This window comes from Chrysemys picta, chromosome 5 (assembly GCF_011386835.1).
Source record: "Chrysemys picta bellii isolate R12L10 chromosome 5, ASM1138683v2, whole genome shotgun sequence".
NCBI classification, from domain to species: Eukaryota; Metazoa; Chordata; order Testudines; family Emydidae; genus Chrysemys; species Chrysemys picta.
The window spans coordinates 33,035,870-33,058,425 of NC_088795.1; the positions used below are offsets into that span (position 1 = coordinate 33,035,870).

The 22,556-nt window shown below is 40.6% G+C and overlaps 1 protein-coding gene across 2 annotated transcripts in view; it reads right to left on the reverse strand.

The window, feature by feature from the left end:
• Positions 1-1,196: 1,196 nt before the first annotated feature.
• The window catches only part of PAPSS1 (3'-phosphoadenosine 5'-phosphosulfate synthase 1), an 83,388-nt gene continuing 62,028 nt past the window's right edge, over positions 1,197-22,556 (reverse strand). For both annotated transcript variants that reach the window (XM_005287901.4, XM_008170132.4), the window contains exons 11-12: positions 11,294-11,523; positions 1,197-1,884 (exon numbers count right to left, since the gene is read on the reverse strand). In XM_005287901.4, the coding sequence (XP_005287958.2) occupies positions 1,746-1,884; positions 11,294-11,523 (369 nt within the window). In that variant the 3' untranslated portion in view covers positions 1,197-1,745. The remainder of the gene's footprint in view (positions 1,885-11,293; positions 11,524-22,556) is intronic.

Sequence of the window (22,556 nt, forward strand, 5' to 3'; positions counted from 1 at the left end):
TGACCTTACGTCATACAGTGGAAACTGTATTTTTACAGTAGCAATTCTTAAGCTGAGCTCTTACGCCTTTGTGTTTGCATCTCTACACCAACTATCTGTCAAAGTATTGTAATTCTATGACATTATAGCTAATGGAATTAGCAAACGCGACAACTGGAGGCCAAGCTCCAACTTTCATTGTAATCCCCATTTCAGCTGCTGCTAACATTAGCTCACCCAGATGTTACAACCGGAAACTTTGCATGTGCAACTTAAAGAAAGTGCTGAGCTAATTTTGTTCAAACTTCTCAAGTGTTGTAGATCTTGCCGAGATCTAAAAAAGAAAGCAAAGTTTGAAGAAAATTTGTACAGCAATGTTAAAGCGATGAGCTTTCACAACTTTCCCCCTCACTCAGACATTGGTTAGAAGCTGTTGATGTGCATAGGTGCAATCAGTGTTCCCTCTTTTCTCTCTGCGATAGCACTGCGCTCTCTGTAAATGGGGATAACTTGATGGAATCCCAATCGCTCAGTTTTATTTTATACTGAAAAAGACTTGAGAGCCAGAAAGTAAGTGTCTGTATTTCACTCTTCTGAGAATTTGCTTTTTGTAATTTTTGCAATAAATATTGTTTTGGATGTTGAATTAAACTAGTTAAAGATTTTTACTGGACCTTTGAAGTGTGTGTTGGCTTCATCGTTTACATAAACTGAGACGTTCTAGGGAAAAAAGGCTAGATTTTACTTTGCATCAAGAACTCTTGAAAAGATGGAAATAGGGAGTTCAAATGTTGGGCTAAATTCTCTCATGAGACGTGTTTATATTGCAATAGTAGTTAAGACTGGAATATTTTTTTGGTGAGAATGAACTCTGCCTAGGAACATATGCAGAAATATAAATAACTAGAAAAGTTGATGCAGGATTTCCCACAATTTTTTTTTTTAAAGTATTAGGGTCATGAGACAATAATTGGCACCAAATACTGGGAACACTTAAAATCCAACTAGATAAAATATTCACACTAAGTACATATTACACCATTGGCAACAAGCAAATAAAAGAAATCCAACCACCACCCTAAACCTCTGGGATAAGCATTACATATAATTAATAATAAAGCCTATATTTTTCTCTATTCGTGAGTTATGCATTTTCTCTCACTTTGCTGCTCCAATGCAGAAAAGAAGTACAAAATAAAATAAACTCCAACATGTAATACAGAAAGCAAAAAAGTTTAATTGAGCTGCATAAAGAAGTTTTCTCTGAGATTACATATAACAAGAGCTTAAAGTTACAATGCTTCTGTGATCACTAGTTGACAGAAAAAGTATTGAGTTCAGTTTTAAAATATTTCATTTACTTCCACAGTTCTAATCATTACATTTATCCTGCAAACCATGAAATCAAAACTACCAGACTGCTTAAATAGTGTATGAAAAAAAAATTGCATCAACATAACAGCTACAGAGTTCATAGGACAGAGGCATAAAAATAATATAAAAAAGACAAGAGTTAAAAATCCTACTGCAAGAGTATTGACTGTAATAAAAGAGAAGACATTAAAACCAGCAGTTTGTTAGGTGCCAATACATAATAAAACCCATAAGACAGGCAACGAATGATGCTAAGTTCGGGAGAAAGAGTCTGTTTCCAGGGAAGAACTTCCTGACAGACACCACAACAAAGCAGCATGAACGGTGACTGTGTGGTCCCCTTCTTGGTAATAAATCAAGCGTCAAAGATTGATCTGCAGTTAATAAGAGGCCTAAGCCTTCTCCAAGGATTTGTAGTACTCTGTCAGCACAGTCCAGGCTTTGGGAGCCATGAAACCTTCAGGAGGGTTTTGTCCTTCCCGAGCCAACTTGCGCATGCGGGTTCCTGATATAAACTCGAAGTCTTCATGGCTAAAAATGTAAATAAAAAGAGAATGTAAATTTAAAAGATGGAAGTTATAGCTGAGACTGATCTTACCTCCTCCTTTTTTTGATAATGACTTTATACTACTTTCATAAAACCCCACCTTGGAGTGTGATATTTGAGAACACAACTGTGGTTTCAGACATGCTGCTAATGAAGAATACCAGAAAATCCTGAAAATAAATACACCCTATAGAATATACATATATATTCTTAAGATAAATAAGAGGTATGTGTGTATGTCTGCACATGCTCAAGATAGATAGTTTCATCCTGGTTCACCGCCTATCTTCCTACAGCTATAATTCCTAAAGATAAAATTCAGCAGGAGAGATGGAAAATTGAGAGCAATCAGGATTATCTATCATCATCTATCTACTCAAGATCAACATCCTACAGCATTTTAAACACCAAAGAAGGCAATAGTAATCCAGTCAGAGTAGGTGACAAGAATGAAAAATCCCAAGAGTTCTAACCAGATAAACTACTTTCTCTTCATCAGAGTTAAACACAGTCAAAAACAAAGACACAATGCAGAAAATCCACCAAGTGTTCCTAAGCAAAAGTGATTTATTGTTAAATTAAATACAGCAATTTTACTTACTTCATTTATTCAATTTGCAACATGTATTTGTTACTCATTCTTCCCTGGTCTGTTTGAAATAAAAGCCAAATACTGACCTCACATGCACATGGTTCAGACTGAAACAAATGAGAACCAAGTGTGTGCATCAGAGGGCAGAGTTTAGCTTTAAGTGCTAAACCATGCTTAGTATGAGCTGGAGGTTAGCAAGGTATAGAAAGCATTCCACAGTCCCGTTTCACAATGCATACCATACAAGCTGTTAGCAGCACAACTTTATGATTTGAATTGTAGTCTGGTGCAGAACTGTAAAGCCTAGAATGATCTTCCTGCTCTCAGTAGTGTTGATGCCCAGTTTGTGGAAACAAAGGAGAAAAAAAAATATATATATATATATATATATATATATATATAAACAAACATCAACTACACAGAACATGTAACACACATCAGATAAGAAAACTTAACTGAACTATTTTTGTAAAGGGAGGGTACTGGAACGGAGAAAACGTGTGCTCTGAATTAGACTGAAAAATAGGGAACATTCATCAAGTTTCTTCCCCAGCATAGATAGGACTCTGGTGTCTATCAACCTCTCAATAACTGTTTTGGAAAGAGTTTTGTCCTATCTACACAAGCAGCTGTTTTCTACAATAGTTTGCAGGAGAAGGCACCCAGGTTAATTTCCTAGTGTAGTACAGAGTTTACAGATTAAGTCAGCTGTAGGGGAATGGACTCCCCACATTCTACTCTGTGGGGTGTTAATTCTGAAGCTTGCGCACAATTTATATGTCAAAACTTAGCTGTTTACAGGCAGGGAATGGGGTGGGAATTTGAACAGAGGCTCAAGTTCCCAGAAGGGATCAGAAGAGGGTACCAGCCTTTGGACTTAAAGAGACTCACATATGCTATTTAAGTGCCTCTCAATAAAGGCATGGTCTATTTGACCTCTTCCTGGTCCTGTCTGAATAACAGCATCCCTAAGAAGAAGCCAAATAGAGCACAGACCTGAAGACTTCAAGCAAGATATGTCAGATGGCTAAGAGCCTCTGATTAGAGAATTATAGGGAATATTATAAAGTCATCTAGGGGTCCATGCTGCATTAAAAAGTTTTAATTTTTTAAGAAACTGGAATAAGTTTTAATATCTAAAAAAGATTTACACAGATCTTCATAAAATTAAAATTTGGTTTGGTCAAGGAGTTATTCCTCCTCTTCCTCACTTTTCTTTTTTACTCCAGCAAACATTTTCTTTTATAATGCATGGCTTTTCTTAAAGCCAGTGGGTCAGTTTCTCAGCAGCCAGCATAAATAAATTTAGCTAAACTGACAAATGAAACTATTCTGATTTAAACCTGCTACTGATCTCATCCAATAATGTTTGTTTAGTCCTTGCATAGGGTTTGGTTTGAAGTAGTATGTGTTGCTAAAAAGTTTTCCACTTTAAAACTGAAAATACTATAAAAGTAGCTTTAATTGTTCAACCATTCACGATTTGACATAACGATAAAGATCAGATCTTCGTTGAGTATTAGCAATGGAGGATGTAACTAGCAAGAAAAGGAAGCCTTGTCCAATACCATTACTGAAACTATGATTCAATAAGACCCAGCATTCTTCTGAAATAACACATATTGGTAAAGGTAATTTGCTTCCAAGTGAAAAGGTGCTACTTGAGAAAAACAAATCTCTTAAACAACGCAGATCAAGGAGGAGTGCTAAGGAGGACTCCTGGATGAGTTAGGAATTCGTGGGCTCATTGCTCTGTAGAATGGGAAATTGGGCAGGAATAAAATGGGGTGAGGAAAGGGAGAGAAAGACACCTTTGCCATAAGAGGACTGTTGATGTTGGGTGGACACTTCAAGGGCACCTGATTTCAAAAAAGACTTCGGGTAGGTCTACACTACCCGGTAGTTCGGCGGCAAGCAAATCAAACTTCTGGGTTCGACTTATCGTGTCTTGTCTGGACGAGATAAGTCGAACCCGGAAGTGCTCGCCGTCGACTGTGGTACTCCAGCTCGGCGAGAGGAGTACCGCGAAGTCGACGGGGGGAGCCTGCCTGCCGCGTCTGGACTAAGGTAGGTTCGAACTAAGGTACTTCGAACTTCAGCTACGTTATTCACGTACTTAGAAACTTAAATATCATTTAAATTAAGGGAAATTAGGCTCAGGGCTGGCTCTAGGATTTTTGCCACGCCAAGCAAAAACAATTTTGGCCGCCCCGTTTTTTTCTTACCCCACCCCCAGCCCAGCCTCAACTCTGCCCCTTCCCCAAATCCCCAGCCCTGCCTCCTCCCCCCAGGCTCTCAAGCCTAGGAGGGAGGGAGGGAGAGGGAGAAGCAGCGCGTACGCCGCAGCCACTCGGGGTCTCCCCCTCCCTCCCAGGCTCCCAAACCTGGGAGGGAGGGGGAGATCCCGAGCGGCCGTGGCACGCGAATCAGCTGTTTCACCCGCCGCAGCCACTCGGGGTCTCCCCCTCCCTCCCAGGCTCTCAAACCTGGGAGGGAGCGGGAGATGCCGAGCGGCCAGGGCGCGCGAAACAGCTGATTTGCGCGCCGCTGCTCCCCCTCCCTCCCAGGCTCTCAAACCCGGGAGGGAGGGGGAAATCCCGAGCGGCCGCGGCGTGCGAATCAGCTGTTTCGCGCGCCGCGGCCGCTCAGGATCTCCCCCTCCCTCCCGGGTTTGAGAGCCTAAAAGGGAGGGCGAGCAGCGGTGCGCAAGCAGCAGCAGCGGAGGTGACTTAGGGAGGCCGGGGCACCTTTTTAGGGGCGGCATGTCCCGCGCCAGTATACCGCCCCTAAAAATGTGCCGCCCCAAGCACCAGCTTGTTTTGCTGGTGCCTAGAGCCGGCCCTGTTTAAGCTCCTAAGTACTTACGTGAATTTTGAAAATAGGACTTAGGCACTTCTGAAAATTGTATCTATGGGATGGAATTAGCTTTGGCTGAGCCAAGTTATTTTACAATATATGCTTCCACAAGTTATTTAAAATTATTTTCCTGCCAGTTGTGTTTCAGACTGTAGCACTGATGTGATGGAGTACCTTTTACATTTTACAAGAGTAAAGGTTACCCACAGCCTTTTAGAAATGGCCAACAACAACAACAGAAGAGAGAGTGTGTCTTCAGTTTATTTCCTCCTTTGTCTGGTAACATTTAAACTATTTTTGTTTTGGGGAGCAGCTATATGGATTGGTTGGTACAGCAGGGAATTTCATGAAGGATCTGCACAAGGATTAACATCTCCACTTACATTTACAATTTGTGGAGCAACAGCAATTAAACACACATTCCAAAAAGACAAGAATAAATCAGCTATGAAAACTGTCAACATGGCGTGGGAAACAGAAAACTTGATCTTCAAAATATGCACCAGTGAGATGATGAAAGTTTCTCCAAAGCGTACTGTACTGGAGCTCTGTTATACTGAAGCTGTAAAATCACTCCATGAGAGTGCTATGAAATATGTTTTGTGAGTGGGCATTGGAGTTTGGGGTATATTGCTCTATTAAACCCATAGCGGGGGTGGGGACGAGGGAGGGAGAAGAAAAAGCTCCATAGTATTCCTCATGCCTCCATTGTAGCTGAAAGGGCATTTGAAGGTCAACAATGCCCCAGATTTATAGCCTGATGTAAGCCTGAGACCCAAAAACAAGTACAGTCTGTTGCAGCTCAGTTCTAAAGAACTAGACAGTTGAATAAGGCGGAAATGGCAATAAGTCAATTAAAAAGACAAGATGGATAGAGAGAGAAAGAGCATTTTACATGTGGAAACCTATATTCTATTAGGATGCAAGCAGAGAACAATTTGGTGCTGTCCACTTGGTCTTCACATTACTCATGTTGTATATCAGTAACACAACAGGACTATTCCAATAATCACTATATAAAAATCAAACAAAGTATGTGATAATTGACAAACCAGACAAAACAGATTAACAGTTCATTATTTCCTTTCATTTTTCAAGACCAAAGTTCTTATCACTCCAGTAAAATGGGCTTCTCTCTCTCTTTAAAGATGACACATTTAACCATTCAAGAATTTTTTGTATTATAGTAGCACCAAGAGGCCCCAGCAGAGATCAGGGTCAATGTCGTGCCCTGCTATTAGCTTTATATACAAAAAATAGGAAGACAGTCACTAACCCAAATAACTTACAGTCCACATAGGCAAGACAAAGGGTAGGAGAAAGGAAATATTACCTCTGTTTTGAGATGGGGAATTGAGGCACAGAAATTAAGGGACTTGGCTAAGGTCACATAGGAAGTCTGTGGCACAGTCAGGAACTGAACCCAACTCTCCAGAGTCTCAGTCTCTGTCTGGTGCCTTAACCTCCAGGAAAGTGTCTGCTCATAGCAGAATGATAGCAGGCTACTGAGAAAAGTGTAATGTTTAGTTTAAACAAATAGAAGTTTTCCCACACACTTTTAAAGTGTTTAACATTTTAAGTTTCCCATTTTACATTGGCAGCACCAAAAACCATTATCAGGGCCAGCAGAGCGGGATAAAGAAGCATCCTAGTTCATCAGCAGACCAGTTGAGAACAAAATAATCCTTGTATATGTAGATGCACTAGCTTCATGCACATTTTAGAGAGAGGACAAACAGCCTGCTCTGGTAGCTGTATTTATGGGCTTCCTATAGCTAAGAGGATCTCACAGAGTTCTCTGTCAAGACAGAATTATTAATTTTGCCAAAGATTGCTGTGGTTTCTTTCGATTGTTAAACAACTTTCCTTTCTTAATAGAGTTTCTTCTCAGCCGCAGTATGTGGCTGAATTTTACAGGAAAGTCTTCTTGCGAAGACTTGAGAATCTGTCCTCTCCCAAACAATGAGTTATTTAGCTGCCAACTCCAGCCTTGCAAAGTTACACATGACTAAAGTAACTAACTGTGTAACAGCTGCCTTTTCATCGTTATCATCATAGTATATTTTTGGCTAGCAAGCAGATTTTGCACCCACCTAGTGCACTGTTATGATTACAACTCATTTGGAAGGTTTCTCCAAATGTCTTGGTTGTATTAATGTTAACGGATTCAGTTATCAATGGGTAAGTTTGATAAAATTTTATATTAAAGGTTAGGGGGTTAGCACAGGACCATAGTGTTGTACCATCTTGGTTTCTGCATGCAATAGTTCACTGAAGTAGAATGTACTCTTGTGGGGAAATTCTACAAAAGTTCAGCAAAAATGCTCAAGTTTTCCTGCAGAAAGGTAGGTAAGATCAGCTATCCAGAAATGCAAAGAAATGGTAACACAGCATGCTAGACAATTCTGCTTTGATCATTTGACAAAACGAAAAGCACAGAACCCATTTAAGTCTGTTTTCCCTCCGCAATGCCAAGCTCTCTGAGACCCAGGTGGCTGGCTTGCATTCTCTTTGTAAAAGGATTTAAAACTCAGCTTCCTAAGCACCTCTTTTTCTGAGAGTACTTCACCATACAAACATTTCTCCATCAGATGAAATGGGAGTTCTGCTGTCACATTTCAGTTTTGCTGTCTGTTGCTGGTTCCCTTTCACTACAACTAAAGAAAACATTTCTCAGTTGCTTAATTCTCTAGTTCCTAGCCCCACATTTGTAGTTTTTACTCTTTACATTACCCTTTCCACGAAGAGGTCTCTTGACTTGCCCAATGTTTGGTTGGCTATAGTACTCAATATTAATTGCTACTGTATCTATTGCAAGGACCCTTAAATAGTAGGTTAATCTACTGGCCATGCCTGCATATTTATTCAATGCACTAGCAGTGACAGTACCTTATCAGTATAATATATGGATAGTCTCCCCATGCACTATCCCATGTTACAAGTGGGTAGACTCAATGATTTAACTTTCTTGCCATTGCTAACATTGCTGATTTAGGACCACATATACATGATATCACTATACTCTGACATCTTCAAGTAACAATATATTTACGTCATTAGTTTGACATTACTATAAAAGCTCGTAGTTTATTTTATACAAATACAGAAACGTTTAGGTGCTGTTAGTAACTTTTCAATATTAAGTAGTTCTACTGCTCTCAGTTATTATAAACAGCACCAGTCCAAACTATGTACGTAATCCCTGTCTCTAATCCCATGTTAGCTTTTAAAATTAAGCCTTTTAAAAAAATAAACAGGGGTAAAATTTACAAGAGGGACTAAGTCCCATGTTCAAAAATCACTTAGACACTTAGGGCTTGGCTACACTTGCGAGTTACAGCGCAATAAAGGAGCCCCGGGTGCTGTAGCTCACTCCCCGTCCACACTGGCAAGGCACATAGAGCGCTCTGACTACCACCAGCTTTGTAGCTGTGGACTCCACTTCGGCGAGAGGAATAACGTTTGCTGCGCCTTGGCTACAATGCACGGGCATCAGTGTGAACAAGGTGTTGGGTTACTGCACTCTGATCGGCCTCTGGAAACGTCCCATAATCCCCTTAAGTCAAGTGGCCACTCTTGTCATTGTTTTGAACTCCTGTAGGAACGTGGAAATGCCCTTTCAAAGCTCCCTTAGTGACAGCCGGCATGCAAGCCATTAGTGTGGAATGGTGTGTGTGTGTGTGTGTGTGTGTGTGTGTGTGTGTGTCTGTATCTGTGAAAGAGGGGGGGAATGGGGGGTCTGCTGCTGTCTGAACTTACAAGACAACATGCTGACATGCTCTCAACCCCCCAAAACCCCACTCTCTCTCCCCCCACATACACACAACACACTCCCTGTCACACTCCACCCCACCCCCATTTGAAAAGCACGTTGCAGTCACTTGCATGCTGGGACAGCTGCCCATAATGCACCGCTCCCAATACTGCTGCAAGTGCTGCAAACGTGGCCACACCAGTGCGCTTGTAGCTGTCAGTGTGGACAGATTGCAGCACTTTCCCTACTGCACTCTCCGAAGGCGGGTTTAGCCCACAGCGCTCTACATCTGCAAGTGTAGTCATGCCCTAAGGCCTCTAAGTATAAACACTTACTACAGCGACCGAAGGGGTTCTTTCATCCACTTCTCTGAGAGCCGGTAGGTAGGTCGATGGAAGCATTCTTCCGTCAACCTAAAGTTGTCTACATTGGGGCTTAAACTGGTTTAATTACATTGCACAGGGCATGACATTTTCCCCAGCACTGAGCGATGTAAATAAGCATGCCTAACTCTGCGGCATAGACCAGCCCTTAGTTTCACTGCAAGTCAATGGGACTTGGGCGCCTTAGCACCAACAGCACTTTTGAAAATTACTCTAGCTCAGTAGACACCCAAAACTACTTAACCATCCCAAATTGTTAGTTAAGCATCATACAGGGCCCAGGTACAACATGGTTATATGGGCTGTCCAAATGCCTGCATAATTTCCCTCTGTAAATTTGCCATATAATCCTTGTCGGCATTGCACAAGTACTCTCCCTGCTGCGAGGCTGAACATAGCAGATCTGTCCACCTTTTCCTCTTCCCCACCCCCAAGTCAGCCAGCTAGCGTGATGGGGATGGGAACGCCTGCTCAGCTCTACAAGCCATGGTCCTATGGAAAGGCCATGGTCCTATGGAGTTATTTAGCTCCAGAAAAAACACAGCTTCAGTCACTTTCAGTCTTGCAGAGTTTAGGAGTTCTTCAGAATATCATCTTAAATCCTCCCTACTTCCATCTGCCCACACTCCTCTAGTAATAAAAAACAAACAAACAAACAAACAAAAAAACATTTAACCTCTCTCTTGTCTTAGCAACTGCCTGGGCTTGCAAGCACTAGCCTCAAACAAATGGTAGGAGAAAAAAAAGCACTGGCTCTCTTATATGGCCCTCATCACCATGGGATCTGGATGCCTCAAATCACCAATTGATTTTATCTTCACAATATACCCCTGGAAGGTAGGGAAGTATTATTCCAATTGTACAGAAGGGGAGCTGAGGCATGAGGTAGATTGAGTGACTTGCCCAAGGTCACACAGGAAATTCGTGGCTGAGCTGGTAATTGAACTCAGGTTCTTGAGTCCCAGTCTACTGCCCTATTCACTAGACCACCCTTCCTACTCTATAGAAAAATCCTGAGGGAGGGATCCTGCAACTTCAGCAATATGTGCATGGTGGTCATATGTGCAGGTCCTGCAGCACAGCCACATTTTTTCTACTCCCTGAACTGGAAGGCAACAAGAATTAGGGATGTGTGTGTGTGTACACAGAAAAAAGTTAGAACCACTCATAGACCAGGTGAGTATCCAGAAGGGACAGGAAGCTCTCACAGAGGCTAGCCACTGGGGGGAAAAGAAGCAATGCCACACAACACCCTTCAGCAGGCCACGTGATCAGGGCAAGCAAACTGCCTGTATAATTGAGACCTGATACACCACATAGCATACAGATGTAGTATAGGGTAGATGTACGCTATAGACATAATGTACCTAATTTATGCTGTCTTTTTAGAAAGACATCTACTCTTACAGCTTGTGGTGATATCAACTATTATCAAATGAAAGCAGCTGTGTTTTAAACTCCTGAAGAAAGTGGGTTAAAATTAAATGGCAAATGATCTCCACCTACAGTGGCACTGCACTGGTAGGCACCACAGTAATATATACAGAAACTGTTTTTGGACACACAGAGTGAAGAACAACCTCAAAAGAGGTAGAGGTTAAAATAATTTCTTCTATACGAAGATTATAAAACAAGTTAAGAACTGTGAACTAAGTGTTCCCAAACCAAGCTGTCTTATCTCTGAGAAGCTTCTGTTTAATCAAAAACTAGGTAATAAATGCTGAAAGACTTAGCAAAAAAAAAAAAAATACAACCCAAACCTCACACATTACTCAGAACGCTTTAGTTTTAAAATTAAAACAACTTACTGTTCAGAGTCATAATAATCCATGCCCTTCTTTTTCTTATTGTAAGCTGCAACTCTGAAGGGTACAATTTCCAATGTTTTGAGGCCTGGTGCCATAGTCAGCACTTTTGCACCATGGGTTGGTTCATAGAGATCTTTCCCAGTCTCAGGATGTGGCATGCCTGCTGGATCCCGTCCCACGATGTAGAAGTTAGCTCCTGCTACCATCCGTGACCTGCAATGCCATTGAACCTAGAACACAATTTGGGAAAAATAAATGAGCAGGAGACAAAGAGCAGCTGTGGGGAGGCAAGGGGGATGATCAACAATGCTATCGCTACTGCTAAACTATCACTATTGCCTATGATGTAGAACTATGCTCTGGCGTCTCATGCGTCCCAAGAAAATAAATAAAATATGTATCACTTCATATATTTTTGTTGTTATTCTACAGTAAAAATATAAAACAAGAGTTCGCATGAAAGCAATATTACATCTCAGTTTGCTAAGCAGTTCTCAAGCCATAAATCAGTGAGGGTTCAACAGAGCACTTGCTATTAGGTTCATGAAGACCTGACTGGTCTCAGTGCAGGTTTTCCATTTCCAGCTGATAAGTTTCATTAAAAGACAGTCAGGCTACAATGAATACTTCCCTCTTACTTTTCCACGTAACCAATTCCTGTAGTTGCCCTAGGGATGTCATGTTAAGAATCAGGGAGAAGCTTCTGTAGGAGATTAATAGGACTACACAGCTTGGAAAGAATATGTTGACATGACAGATGAATGGAATGAATAACGAATTGAATGGTCAGCTGGGACCTCTAAATTTAAAGGAACTAAATTTAAAAAATCTATAAGGGCAAACGCTAAGTAATATAATTAGCCTATGCAACTCCCTTGTGTAGGATAGCGTGGAAGTAAATAGCTCAATCAGATTCAAAACAGATTAGCTATTCACGTGCATAAGAGTATCTGTAGTTGTACTAACAACAATGAATTTAAAGGGTTGTCATGTTTCAGCCTTCTAACATAAGCTTATCAGCTAGGGAAGAAAGTTTCCCCTTGAGGTGAAAAACTGCAGTGTTCATGTAGATATATTTCAGAGATTTTTTACACCTTCCTCTGAAACATGTGGTATTGCCCACTATAAAAGACAAGAGACTACAACAGAGAGACCTAATGTGTAAATCACTACATTTTTAATGTTTAACAGCGGTGTCAAAATTAACCTGCCTGTAGAGAGCAACGCAGAAGTGCTGTTCGGATAAGCCTACAAAAATCAAGAAATGTGACTGAACTAACGTGCCATGTCAGAAGAGTGTCTCACACCCTTCAAACAGTGAATGACCATAGGCAGATAGCCTCGACTGATAATACAGAAATGACTTCCACATCCTAATCTAAACACACACACAAACACAAGTTTTTCCTCAAATATTTAAACATGTCAATATAAGCCTTCATCTAGAACTAGCCTAAAATTAAATAATTTATCTGCATCATTTTTATATGTATTGCCCATAAGTGGTGCTTCATCTCTAGGCAATCCAAGGACATCTAAGATTGCCTTGAGTCTTTTATACATTTAAAATACAGTAATTTAGCATAGTGTTTGGAACACTGATCTGAGACACAAGGGAGCACACATCCTGGAGTATTCTTGCGGGTAATAAAATACTAAAATAAATTACAGCAATAGTTTAGGCCCAAGCACACACTATTTCCCCATTCCATAGTATTACAATTTCTAGGAGCAAACCTCAATACTCCCCCCCAAAATTTAAAAGTTAATCTGATGGACTAAAATGCACTTCCTTAAAAGATTATGCATTCTCTCACAATGTTGCTTTTCAACAGCAAAATTCGGAAATGCATATTTAAAAGTGCACCAATGTTCAATTAACTCTGCTTCTTATTTGGTACTAAAAAGGGAAAAAAAAAAAAAAAAAAAAAGGTTCATGAGCTGAATATACAGTGTCCCACCAAAATGTTAAAAAGCAGGTAAGGTTGCTCAACTGCATATATCACCAATACAACAATAAAGAAAAAAAAGGAAATAAAAAGCCACCACAAGAAATCCCTAACACAATGCTCACCCATCCACTACAGTTTTGCCATACGTATATTACCTCACCCAGATACACCCACCATAATAAACATCTTTCCTCTTCATCTCTGCATAAAATGTGCAACATTTATCTCCAACCATAAATGCCAATTATTGAAAAAACAGTTATGCATAAAACACCACATCACTTAACAGAGACAAACAATAATTTCCCATATTAATACACTACAACCTATTGTTACTTAAAAAAACCTCCCTTTATTAACAATCACCCAATACAACACAATGAAACAAACCATTAAATAAAATCTACAGGATTCACACATTAACCATCTACTTCAATACATCAATTCAACACTCCAACCAATAAGAAGGAGGCTATTTCTAACCACACAGTTGGGGTAAACGTTGCACTGTTTTGCATGGAAGTAGGGAACTCGTAGTGCACAGATAGCTCGAGCACTCTGCACCGAGGCACTCCTGCTTTGTCTCTCAGCGAACCAAGCAAGAGTGGAGGTGGCTAAGAGCTCCTCTGATGAGATTCTGGGCTCCCTGCTCCCAACACCTCTGCATATCACTGCTAAAACCAAAGTTCCCCAAAGCCTCTCTCACTCAGAAATCCCACTCAGGTGTTTTTGAAAATCCCACTAGGTGCCTATCTGCATCTCTCAGCACCTAAATACCTTTGGAAATTGGGTCCTTAGGCACTTTTGAAAATCCCACCTGCAAATCCGAATAGATTCTATATTAATTTTTGGGGGGGGGGGAGAGGGAGGGGGTCAGCTGAGGTGGGGAAAAGGGTTGTTCGTTTGTGTTTAATACAGTTGGGAAGAAAAATTAAGCAATCTTTAATTTTTTTTGTTATCCTTTTTGGGAACACTTAGTAGTTTCTCTGAACATGCTTTATTTTTGGGTAATTTATTGGCCTATAGCATAATGACAGTTTAATACAAAGGAAGTCTTTCCATCAATGAAATGTGATCTGGCTCCACATTTCCATTTTTAAATGAAATACATTCCTCCTCTAAAAGACATGCAGCCCAGTAATTCGCTGCCAAAAATCCCATCAGAGCAATAAAAAAATTACATATATAAACATTTTAATTGCAAGCATTACTATAAGTTAATCAGTACTATGAAATAAACATTTACCCACTTTCAGCAGTTTTACTTCTGCCAAACTGAAGACAAACTAAAAACAACTCTCCATCTGTGTTTCCCTGGCCTTCCAAACTGCACTGGGTGGCCATAGTAGATCAGGAGGCATCTGGCATCTTGAAGACAGTTTGATCAATTAGCAAGTTCTGCAAGATGGCAAGAGACTAAAGAGACTGCTGGAAGGCAGAGTGCCAAAGGACTGCATATTCCCCACTGTCCTTTTCTTTTATCATAAGGAGTTTTCACAGTAGAATAAGTCAGCAAATGACAAGAATTGAGCAATTAAATAGAAAAATGTTAACTTCTGATGAATGACTTTTAGGTCATAATCAAAGTTACACTGGAATGAGTGATTTCTTACTTGATAATTTTCTGTTAACAGCTTCTCTCCTCATGCATCACTACTGGGTTAATATCATTTACCTAAGAAATTTGGAGGCAATCCAATGTTGCTGTGGGCTCCAGCACTAAGCCCCCACCCTGCAGCTCAGGCCACCAGAAGAGTTCTTCCAAAACTGTAAAAATCCTCCAGCAACGGATTAGCATTAAAATAACAACTTGATTCATATATAATAACCTTAAAGCAATTAAGTGTTCAAGTCTTCTTTAGAGAAAAATTCCAATTTGTTACAAATTTCATTCTAGTCATTTACCAGACCACCAGGGTAGGTTGAATAAGGAGAGAATCTGCTAACAAAGAGAATTACCAGGTCACAAATTTCTCATTCTGTCACACAACTTTTCTCCTCTTTCATTACTAATAGAATCATAGAATATCAGGGTTGGAAGGGACCTCAGGAGGTCATCTAGTCCAACCCCCTGCTCAAAGTAGGACCAATCCCCAGATGGCCCCCTCAAGGATTGAACTCACAACCCTGGGTTTAGCAGGCCAATGCTCAAACCACTGAGCTATCCCTCCCCCTAATAGAAAGTAGTGTACCACAGAACCAGGGAGTGAAAAGATAAGCAGAGTTTTAATTACTGTAATAGAATTACAGGCAGAAACAGACATTCCCCCCATATACTGCAAGAGATTTGTAATTTAAAGGAATTATTTGGGAACCAACCCAGCAGTACCTCCTATGAGTAGATATCTCTGCAGGGGAATGGAAACCTACTTTGCAAATCTTCCTCAGATGAGGCTTCCCGCAAGGCCCACTAGGAACACTGTAGAGGGAGCTGTGAATCTTTCTTCATAAATAGTTTTTTGGATGCCTAGCATTCCAACTGGTGCAGGATTTTAACATCTTGCATGCAGCAACTTTGAAGACCTAGGCTGTGCCATTATGGATAGAATGAAATAAAAGTGGTACAACTGGCATGTGTACTTCTTGAGATACATGCATGCTTGAAATAGATCTTTACAGCTCTAGGATGACCAAAGAGGTGCTAAGGATTAGAACAAGATGATGCGAGAATTATTTCCCACTAACTGTGGAAAGAAGAATTCATTTTGGGTCTAAGAGATCCTGGAGCTATAAGAATAATCTTTCCCTCACAACAACAGTGAGATTCTTCTATGGATAAAACAACTAATTTAAACCCTGCCTTTTGGAGGTAATGGCACCTGGAAAGACCAGCCACAGGCTTGTCTAATCTGTCATTCTGATGATACTCAGACTCTCTGATGTCCCTGCATAAAGAATGCCACTAGGGCTGTTACGCACTCAGACTGGATTCCTACAACCAAGCACCATAGCAATCGGCTTGGAGAAACTCTAGTGTAGCCAGGATCCCGCAAACTTTATGATTATTTGTCTCTAGATGCTACAATAATAGAAGGGCCCCACCATGCTGGGCAGTATACAAATAAAGAGACAGTCCCTGTCCCAGATCGCTTTCGGTTTCCTCTCATACCAGAAATGTGATTCCATCCAATCAATTAATAAAATTTCCTTGTTACATTTTGTCTGGATATCCCAAAAATATAGATGAAACTAATGGAGAATCTCTAATGAACTACAATTCTCTTCCCCATGGCCAGGCTGTTAGCTGTAGGTCAACCAGCTTCAAATGAAGGAATTCTTGTTTCAAGAGATCTGGAGTTTTCTAAAAGTGCAATAGAGGTAACTGTCTAACAAATCTGAAGTACCTTTTGGGCTAGCGGAGGAGGAGAACTTCAGTTTTCCCACTTCCTCTAGTCTGCACCTTTTACATGAACTATCATGAAAAACAGCAGATTCTTCTCTTTCCAGAACACTCCCTCCATTGCCACAGAGAGGCTTTGACCTCTGGTTACTCCTTGGTTTTGTAAGAGGCAAACACTCATGCTTCAATCATAAGCAAACCAACCTCTAACGAAAAGAGAAAGGAAACTTCCCCTCTGAGCCCCATAACTACCCACTACACGGTTTCTTGTACACTCCTCTGAAGTAAATGCTACTGGCCACGGTCCCAGATATGACAGTGGACTTGACGGACCACTGTCTGAACCTGTGCAGCCGTGGCTGTATGCTTTTGTTCAGACACACTACTGACACAGCTGTCAATGTGAACTCAAGGGATGTGTACTCTAAGATTCTGGAAGTTTGTTTTTCAAGTATGCCGTTCTGCCTACAAGGCTTGCTTCCACAATAAGTCTAAAAGAAAAACTGGCCTGCCTCTCAGCATATGGTTTGTATTTAGCCTCCCACAAGGGGACATTCAGATGTGATCTGGGAATGACACCTGATTTTCCACTCTATCCAGTGAGTTGTTCCATGTCCTCAGAAAAAATTCCTGGGGATGAAGCTGATACATGGCACCAGCAATCCTAGCTGCTGGAGATAACTGGCTACGGATGGCCACTGCCAGGAAGTGGTTGATAGTATGAAGTTTTGGATCTTTGCACACCTTTACCACAATGGTAAAATTATGTCCATAGCAATGTCCGTTTTGACTTCTGGGTGAATAATTCTCTGCATCAGACTTTTAAAAGTCTTGATTTTGAACATCTGATAGGTATGAATCCTTTCCAGCGCCATGAAAGTGTGTCTTGGAGGAAAAAAAGCCCCAGCAAACACATTCCTCAGGATGGGAAGTCAGACAAAGGGTTTAAACCATTAACAGTATGAATTATTGCATTATGAAGGGGGGTTTGCTTTTGCCTTTTTTGAAAGGCAGTCTCTGGAGTTCACAACTTACCCCTCAGCAGGCTGTCCTCAACCCTGCCCACACACTTGTCTGAGTCAAAGCCCCATATCCTGGCAGGGTGAGGGTGGGTGGTTTACAGCTGCTGGGCACAATTTGCCTTCCCAAACCTGTACCCTAGCAAAGTGAGGGTCTATGGTTTATGGTAGCAGGGCAGCTCGCCCCCTGAGGGTCCCAAAAAGCTGCCTACAGCACATCTTGGACTTGGCTCAGTGGTTGCAAGGCTGCTCTGCTGCTGGGGGAGGGGGGGGAGGGAAGGGAGAAGGGAAGGGGGGGTGAGTAACACAAAAGGTGCTGTACCAGAGAAGCTGAAATAAAGTCACTACTGCACAAAAACAAATACAACTTAAAGTTAAGACAAAATGATCAGGAGAAACGGAACCACTATTTTGTTATACCACTGGATGCAGAAGATCTGGTGGCCTGAGCTGAAGGGCAAGGCTTAGTCCTGGAGACTCCAGCAGTAATACTGGACCACATCCAATTCCACAGGTAACATTACCCATTAGGGATGAAGAAGGAGAGTAGCTCTGCAGCAGAAAGGAGATGAAATCTCAATTTTTCAGGGTTGAAGACAGATTACTTATTAAGGATTAGGATGAGACTTTCATGGGGCCAGATTACCCTAAATCAACCTATCAAGCAGCTGCTTGCAGCTTTCTGGTGCCATCCACTGATGGAGATAGGATACTGAACTAGATATACGTTGGTCTGATCCCGTACGGCTATTCCTGTGTAAAAGAGCAGTTCTCACCAAGAACTACTTCAAGATATACAGAAGAGCCCAAACTGACAAACACAGGCAAGGGAATGAAGTTTTTTCCATTTGGCATGCAAGTGGTCTATACTGGAATTGGAAAAGGTTCAGAAAAGGGCAACAAAAATTATTAGGGGTATCGAACAGCTTCCATAAGAGGAGAGATTAATAAAACTGGGACTTTTCAGCTTGGAAAAGAGATGACTAAGGTGGAATATGATTGAGGTCTATAAAATCATGACTGGTGTAGAGAAAGTAGATAAGAAAGTGTTGTTTACTACTTCTCATAACACAAGAACTAGAGGTCACCAAATGAAATTAATAGGCAGCAGGTTTAAAACAACAAAAGGAAGTCTTTCTTCACACAACGCACAGTCAACTGGAACTCTTTGCTAGAGGATGTTGTGAAGGCCAAGACTATAAGAGGATTCAAAAAGGAGCTAGATAAATTCATGGAGGATAGGTCCATCAATGGTTATTAGCCACAATAGGCAGGGATGGTGTCCCTAGTCTTGGTTTGCCAGAAGCTGGGAGTGAGCGACAGGGGATGGATCACTTGATGACTACCTGCTCTGTTCATTCCCTCTGGGGCAGCTGGCATTGGCCACTGTCGGAAGACAGGATACTGGACTAGATGGACCATTGGTCTGACCCATTATGGCCATTCTTATAAAGATCCAGAAGATGTAGGGACACCATTTCTGAAGTGTTCAGTACTCAAAATTGAGGCTATTTGTTCTACGAGCTCAGCACCTATTTAGGTACCTCAATGAAGTAGCAAGATTTTCAAGAGTGTTCAGTACCCAGCAGCTCCCATTAGTCTCAACAGATGCTGAGCACAAATGAAAAATCTGTCCACTTTGTTTAGGTGTTTAAACAGGAGCTATTGCATGCTGAGCTCTTTTGAAAATCTGTCCCTTAGAGTCTTAGAAGATGGGTATTCCCCATGTCATATACACTAGAAATACTGTACCTTTGTCTATTTCCAAAGTCACTGCTATTTCTATTAGCAATATATTCAGGCAGACTAGGTTGTCGAGAGAAAGATTCAGGAACTTAAAAGAATAGAACTTTACTACAATTACTTCACCTACATCAAGAGAAATAGTTTTAAAACTGCAAATCTTAACAGCTAGAAAATGTGAAAGTTACAATTCCCACAGCAATTTTAAACATAGCCATATTGCATCTGTGCACTATTTCTGATTACTTGTTAGACTGAAATATATCCTGAATGAAAAAGGGAGGAAACAACACTTATTAGAAACATTACCATTGCATTTCCTGACTTTTTGTTAAAATTTCAATCTTAAAGCAGCATTGACATATTAAAACATATTTCGGGGTTTGTTTGTTTTTAATATGCATTTATATACACTCTCACATATTAAAAACTGAGACATATCAATTTTTTTCCCTACATTACTTTTTGTAAAGTTCATAGTTATAAGTGCTTCACTCATTCCATCAGCTCAACTTTGCCACATTTTTCCCCCTATAGCTAAGCTATTTATTGAAGGCATAATTTTTTTTCTTTAAAAAGCAAATTCTGTGTACAGACTATGCCACATTAAACAGAACTGACATTCCTCTACAGCCAAACACAGAACTGTTTTCAGAGAACTGAGGAACTCATTTAACTTTTGTCTGTAGATAATCCTCATTAACATAATTGGTGGATAGCAGATTGCAAGTAATACTTACCAGATTCCAAAGTGTAACATATTGTGTGATTCCATGTATGTTTTAGATATTTTTCCTAGTATTCAAAATAAGCCTAATGGATTTGGGCATCCAAATCCCATTGAATTTCACTGCAAGTTGAGCACCTAATTCCCTCACCTTTGAAATCCCAATCTAAGTGCGCTATGAGTAAGACCACTTGGAGTCTTTTTATGATGTAATCTCTGATAGGACAAAGTAACACCTATCAATTAAATATCTTCGGTTCTTACAGAACTAGATTTTTTTGTAACCAAGTAGCAGTTCTGTGGCTTCTAGGATAACCAGTTATACCATCAGATCTTAAGCAAATTTTCTTGTTCCATTGTTGGTTGTAATATTTTCAGTGTGTGGCTTAGCTGTACAATATATAGTAAGTAATTGACTGAAAATGATAGAGAAGTTCAGCGGATATCAATTTATCCCCTTAACGGGAAATGTTCTCATGTTTGTCAACTTTCGCACTTTAATCGGAACATCTTTTTGATGTGCACATGTGGGGGGAAATTAAATACAGCTTAACAAGTACAGCACATTGTGCATATGCACATTTTCGTTCAGTGTACAATCCTGATGCCTTAAAATTCTATCTATCTTGAGGAAGGGTGTGTCTTTTATAGGAAATAAATAGAATTCACCCTGCAAGTTAGAAAATTTCCTGCAGGGCAGGCAACTTTTTAAGACTACAAGAGTGTAGCTTACAGAATTTTACACTTGATAATGTGAAGACAAAATTTTAAAAACTGCATTCTTACCCTCTCATAAAAATCATTATAAACTAACATACATAACATAAAATAGACACATTGAGTTAGACAGTAATTAAAATGTCTTAAAAGAAAAATACCAGGCAACCACTGAGAAAAAGTGATACAGAAGATCCATCATAGGGTGAGACTGTTATGTTACTGTGACATTATAAACATGCAAGTTTAGAAATAATTAATTGTGTCAGCAAAAAGTTAGGTTTAACAGACTGCTGCAGACACCTATAATCATCTTCCTACTCCAAACATTTACATGCAGAAATGTAAATTCGCATTTTTACAGTTTTAAGAGTCAAGAGCCTGCTTCTGCAGCTGCTTCATAAGCAGATATCCTATTGAAAGATGAATATCCTGTGTGTTAGTTACTATGCATGACATTGTATTCTGCATTAAATTATACTTCAAATCTTAACAGTGTTAACAGGGCAAGAAACATAGGATTTAACATTTAAGAGGGGAGCTCACATAGTATCTAAGTACTGTGCAAATATTGGAACCAGAAACTAATTACAGAATTACCACTGTACAACTGGTATGAATTTTCACCTTGACCACAGCTAGACAGCACATGTACCGGATTCCATTGCTGATGAGGGCTATGGGTGCAAAGAAAGCATCTGAAGTCTGTTAGGCATGCCTGCTATTTTACACGTTTACACCACAAACACACCATCACTTACACAAGCAACATGCAGATGGGCCAGTACAGCTGTTGGGCTTTTCCTGATCTCTAAAGGAAAATTTTATGTTTTATACTATCATACTAATAGCTAATATCGTCTAATAGCAACCAAGGAATCTCCGCCACAATGAGACGTGGTGGAGGATACCACTGGTGTTTCATTAGAATAATTTCAAAAAGCTTTAGAATCATATAAAGTGTAAGTGTGAGAGGCAAGAACATAATCAGCAGCTATTGTCCAAGTGTGATGCATTCATATTCCTTGGCACAGGGCCGGCTCCAGGCACCAGCGAACAAAGCAGGTGCTTGGGGCGGCCAATGGGAAGGGGCAGCACGTCCAGGACTTCAGCAGCAATTCGGCAGCGGGTCCCTCAATCCCTCTTGGAGAGGAGGACCTGCTGCCGAATTGCCGCCAAGGAACAAAGCGGCGTGGTTGAGCTGCCGCCGAAGTGCCGCCGACTGCGGCTTTTTTATTTTATTTTTTTTTCCCCCTTCGCTGCTTGGGGCAGCAAAAAAGCCTGACTGGCCCTACCTTGGCATGTGCTCATCTTCCCCAGTGGGTGAAGCAGTTAAGGTTTTTATACGGCATTTGCCCTTTTTGGAATTGATTCTTTTCCTTCAGAGATAACTGTCAGGACTGCAAATATAATTTCCTAGCTGGTTACCCAACACACCATAAAAAGAGGTTTTTAAAGTACAAAAATGCTAAATTGAGGCCTACAAAACATGCCCATTAAATCTTTACAGACTGGAAAACCATGTACATCCTGTTGATAACCATACTGGCTTAACAGCTGCCTGTTCTGTAAATCATTTGCACTAAAGAAACAAATCTGGTACCAATGTCTTCTAAATGACCTACAGAAAATGATTAAAGGAAGAGTGTCTTTTTTTTCCCCCCCCCTTAGCTGGTTACAACACATTACTGGCAGGCTGCTTTCTGAGGTCATTGGAAATGCTGCATAAATTAGAGGATGTTTCTTATTTTATTCACTATCACAA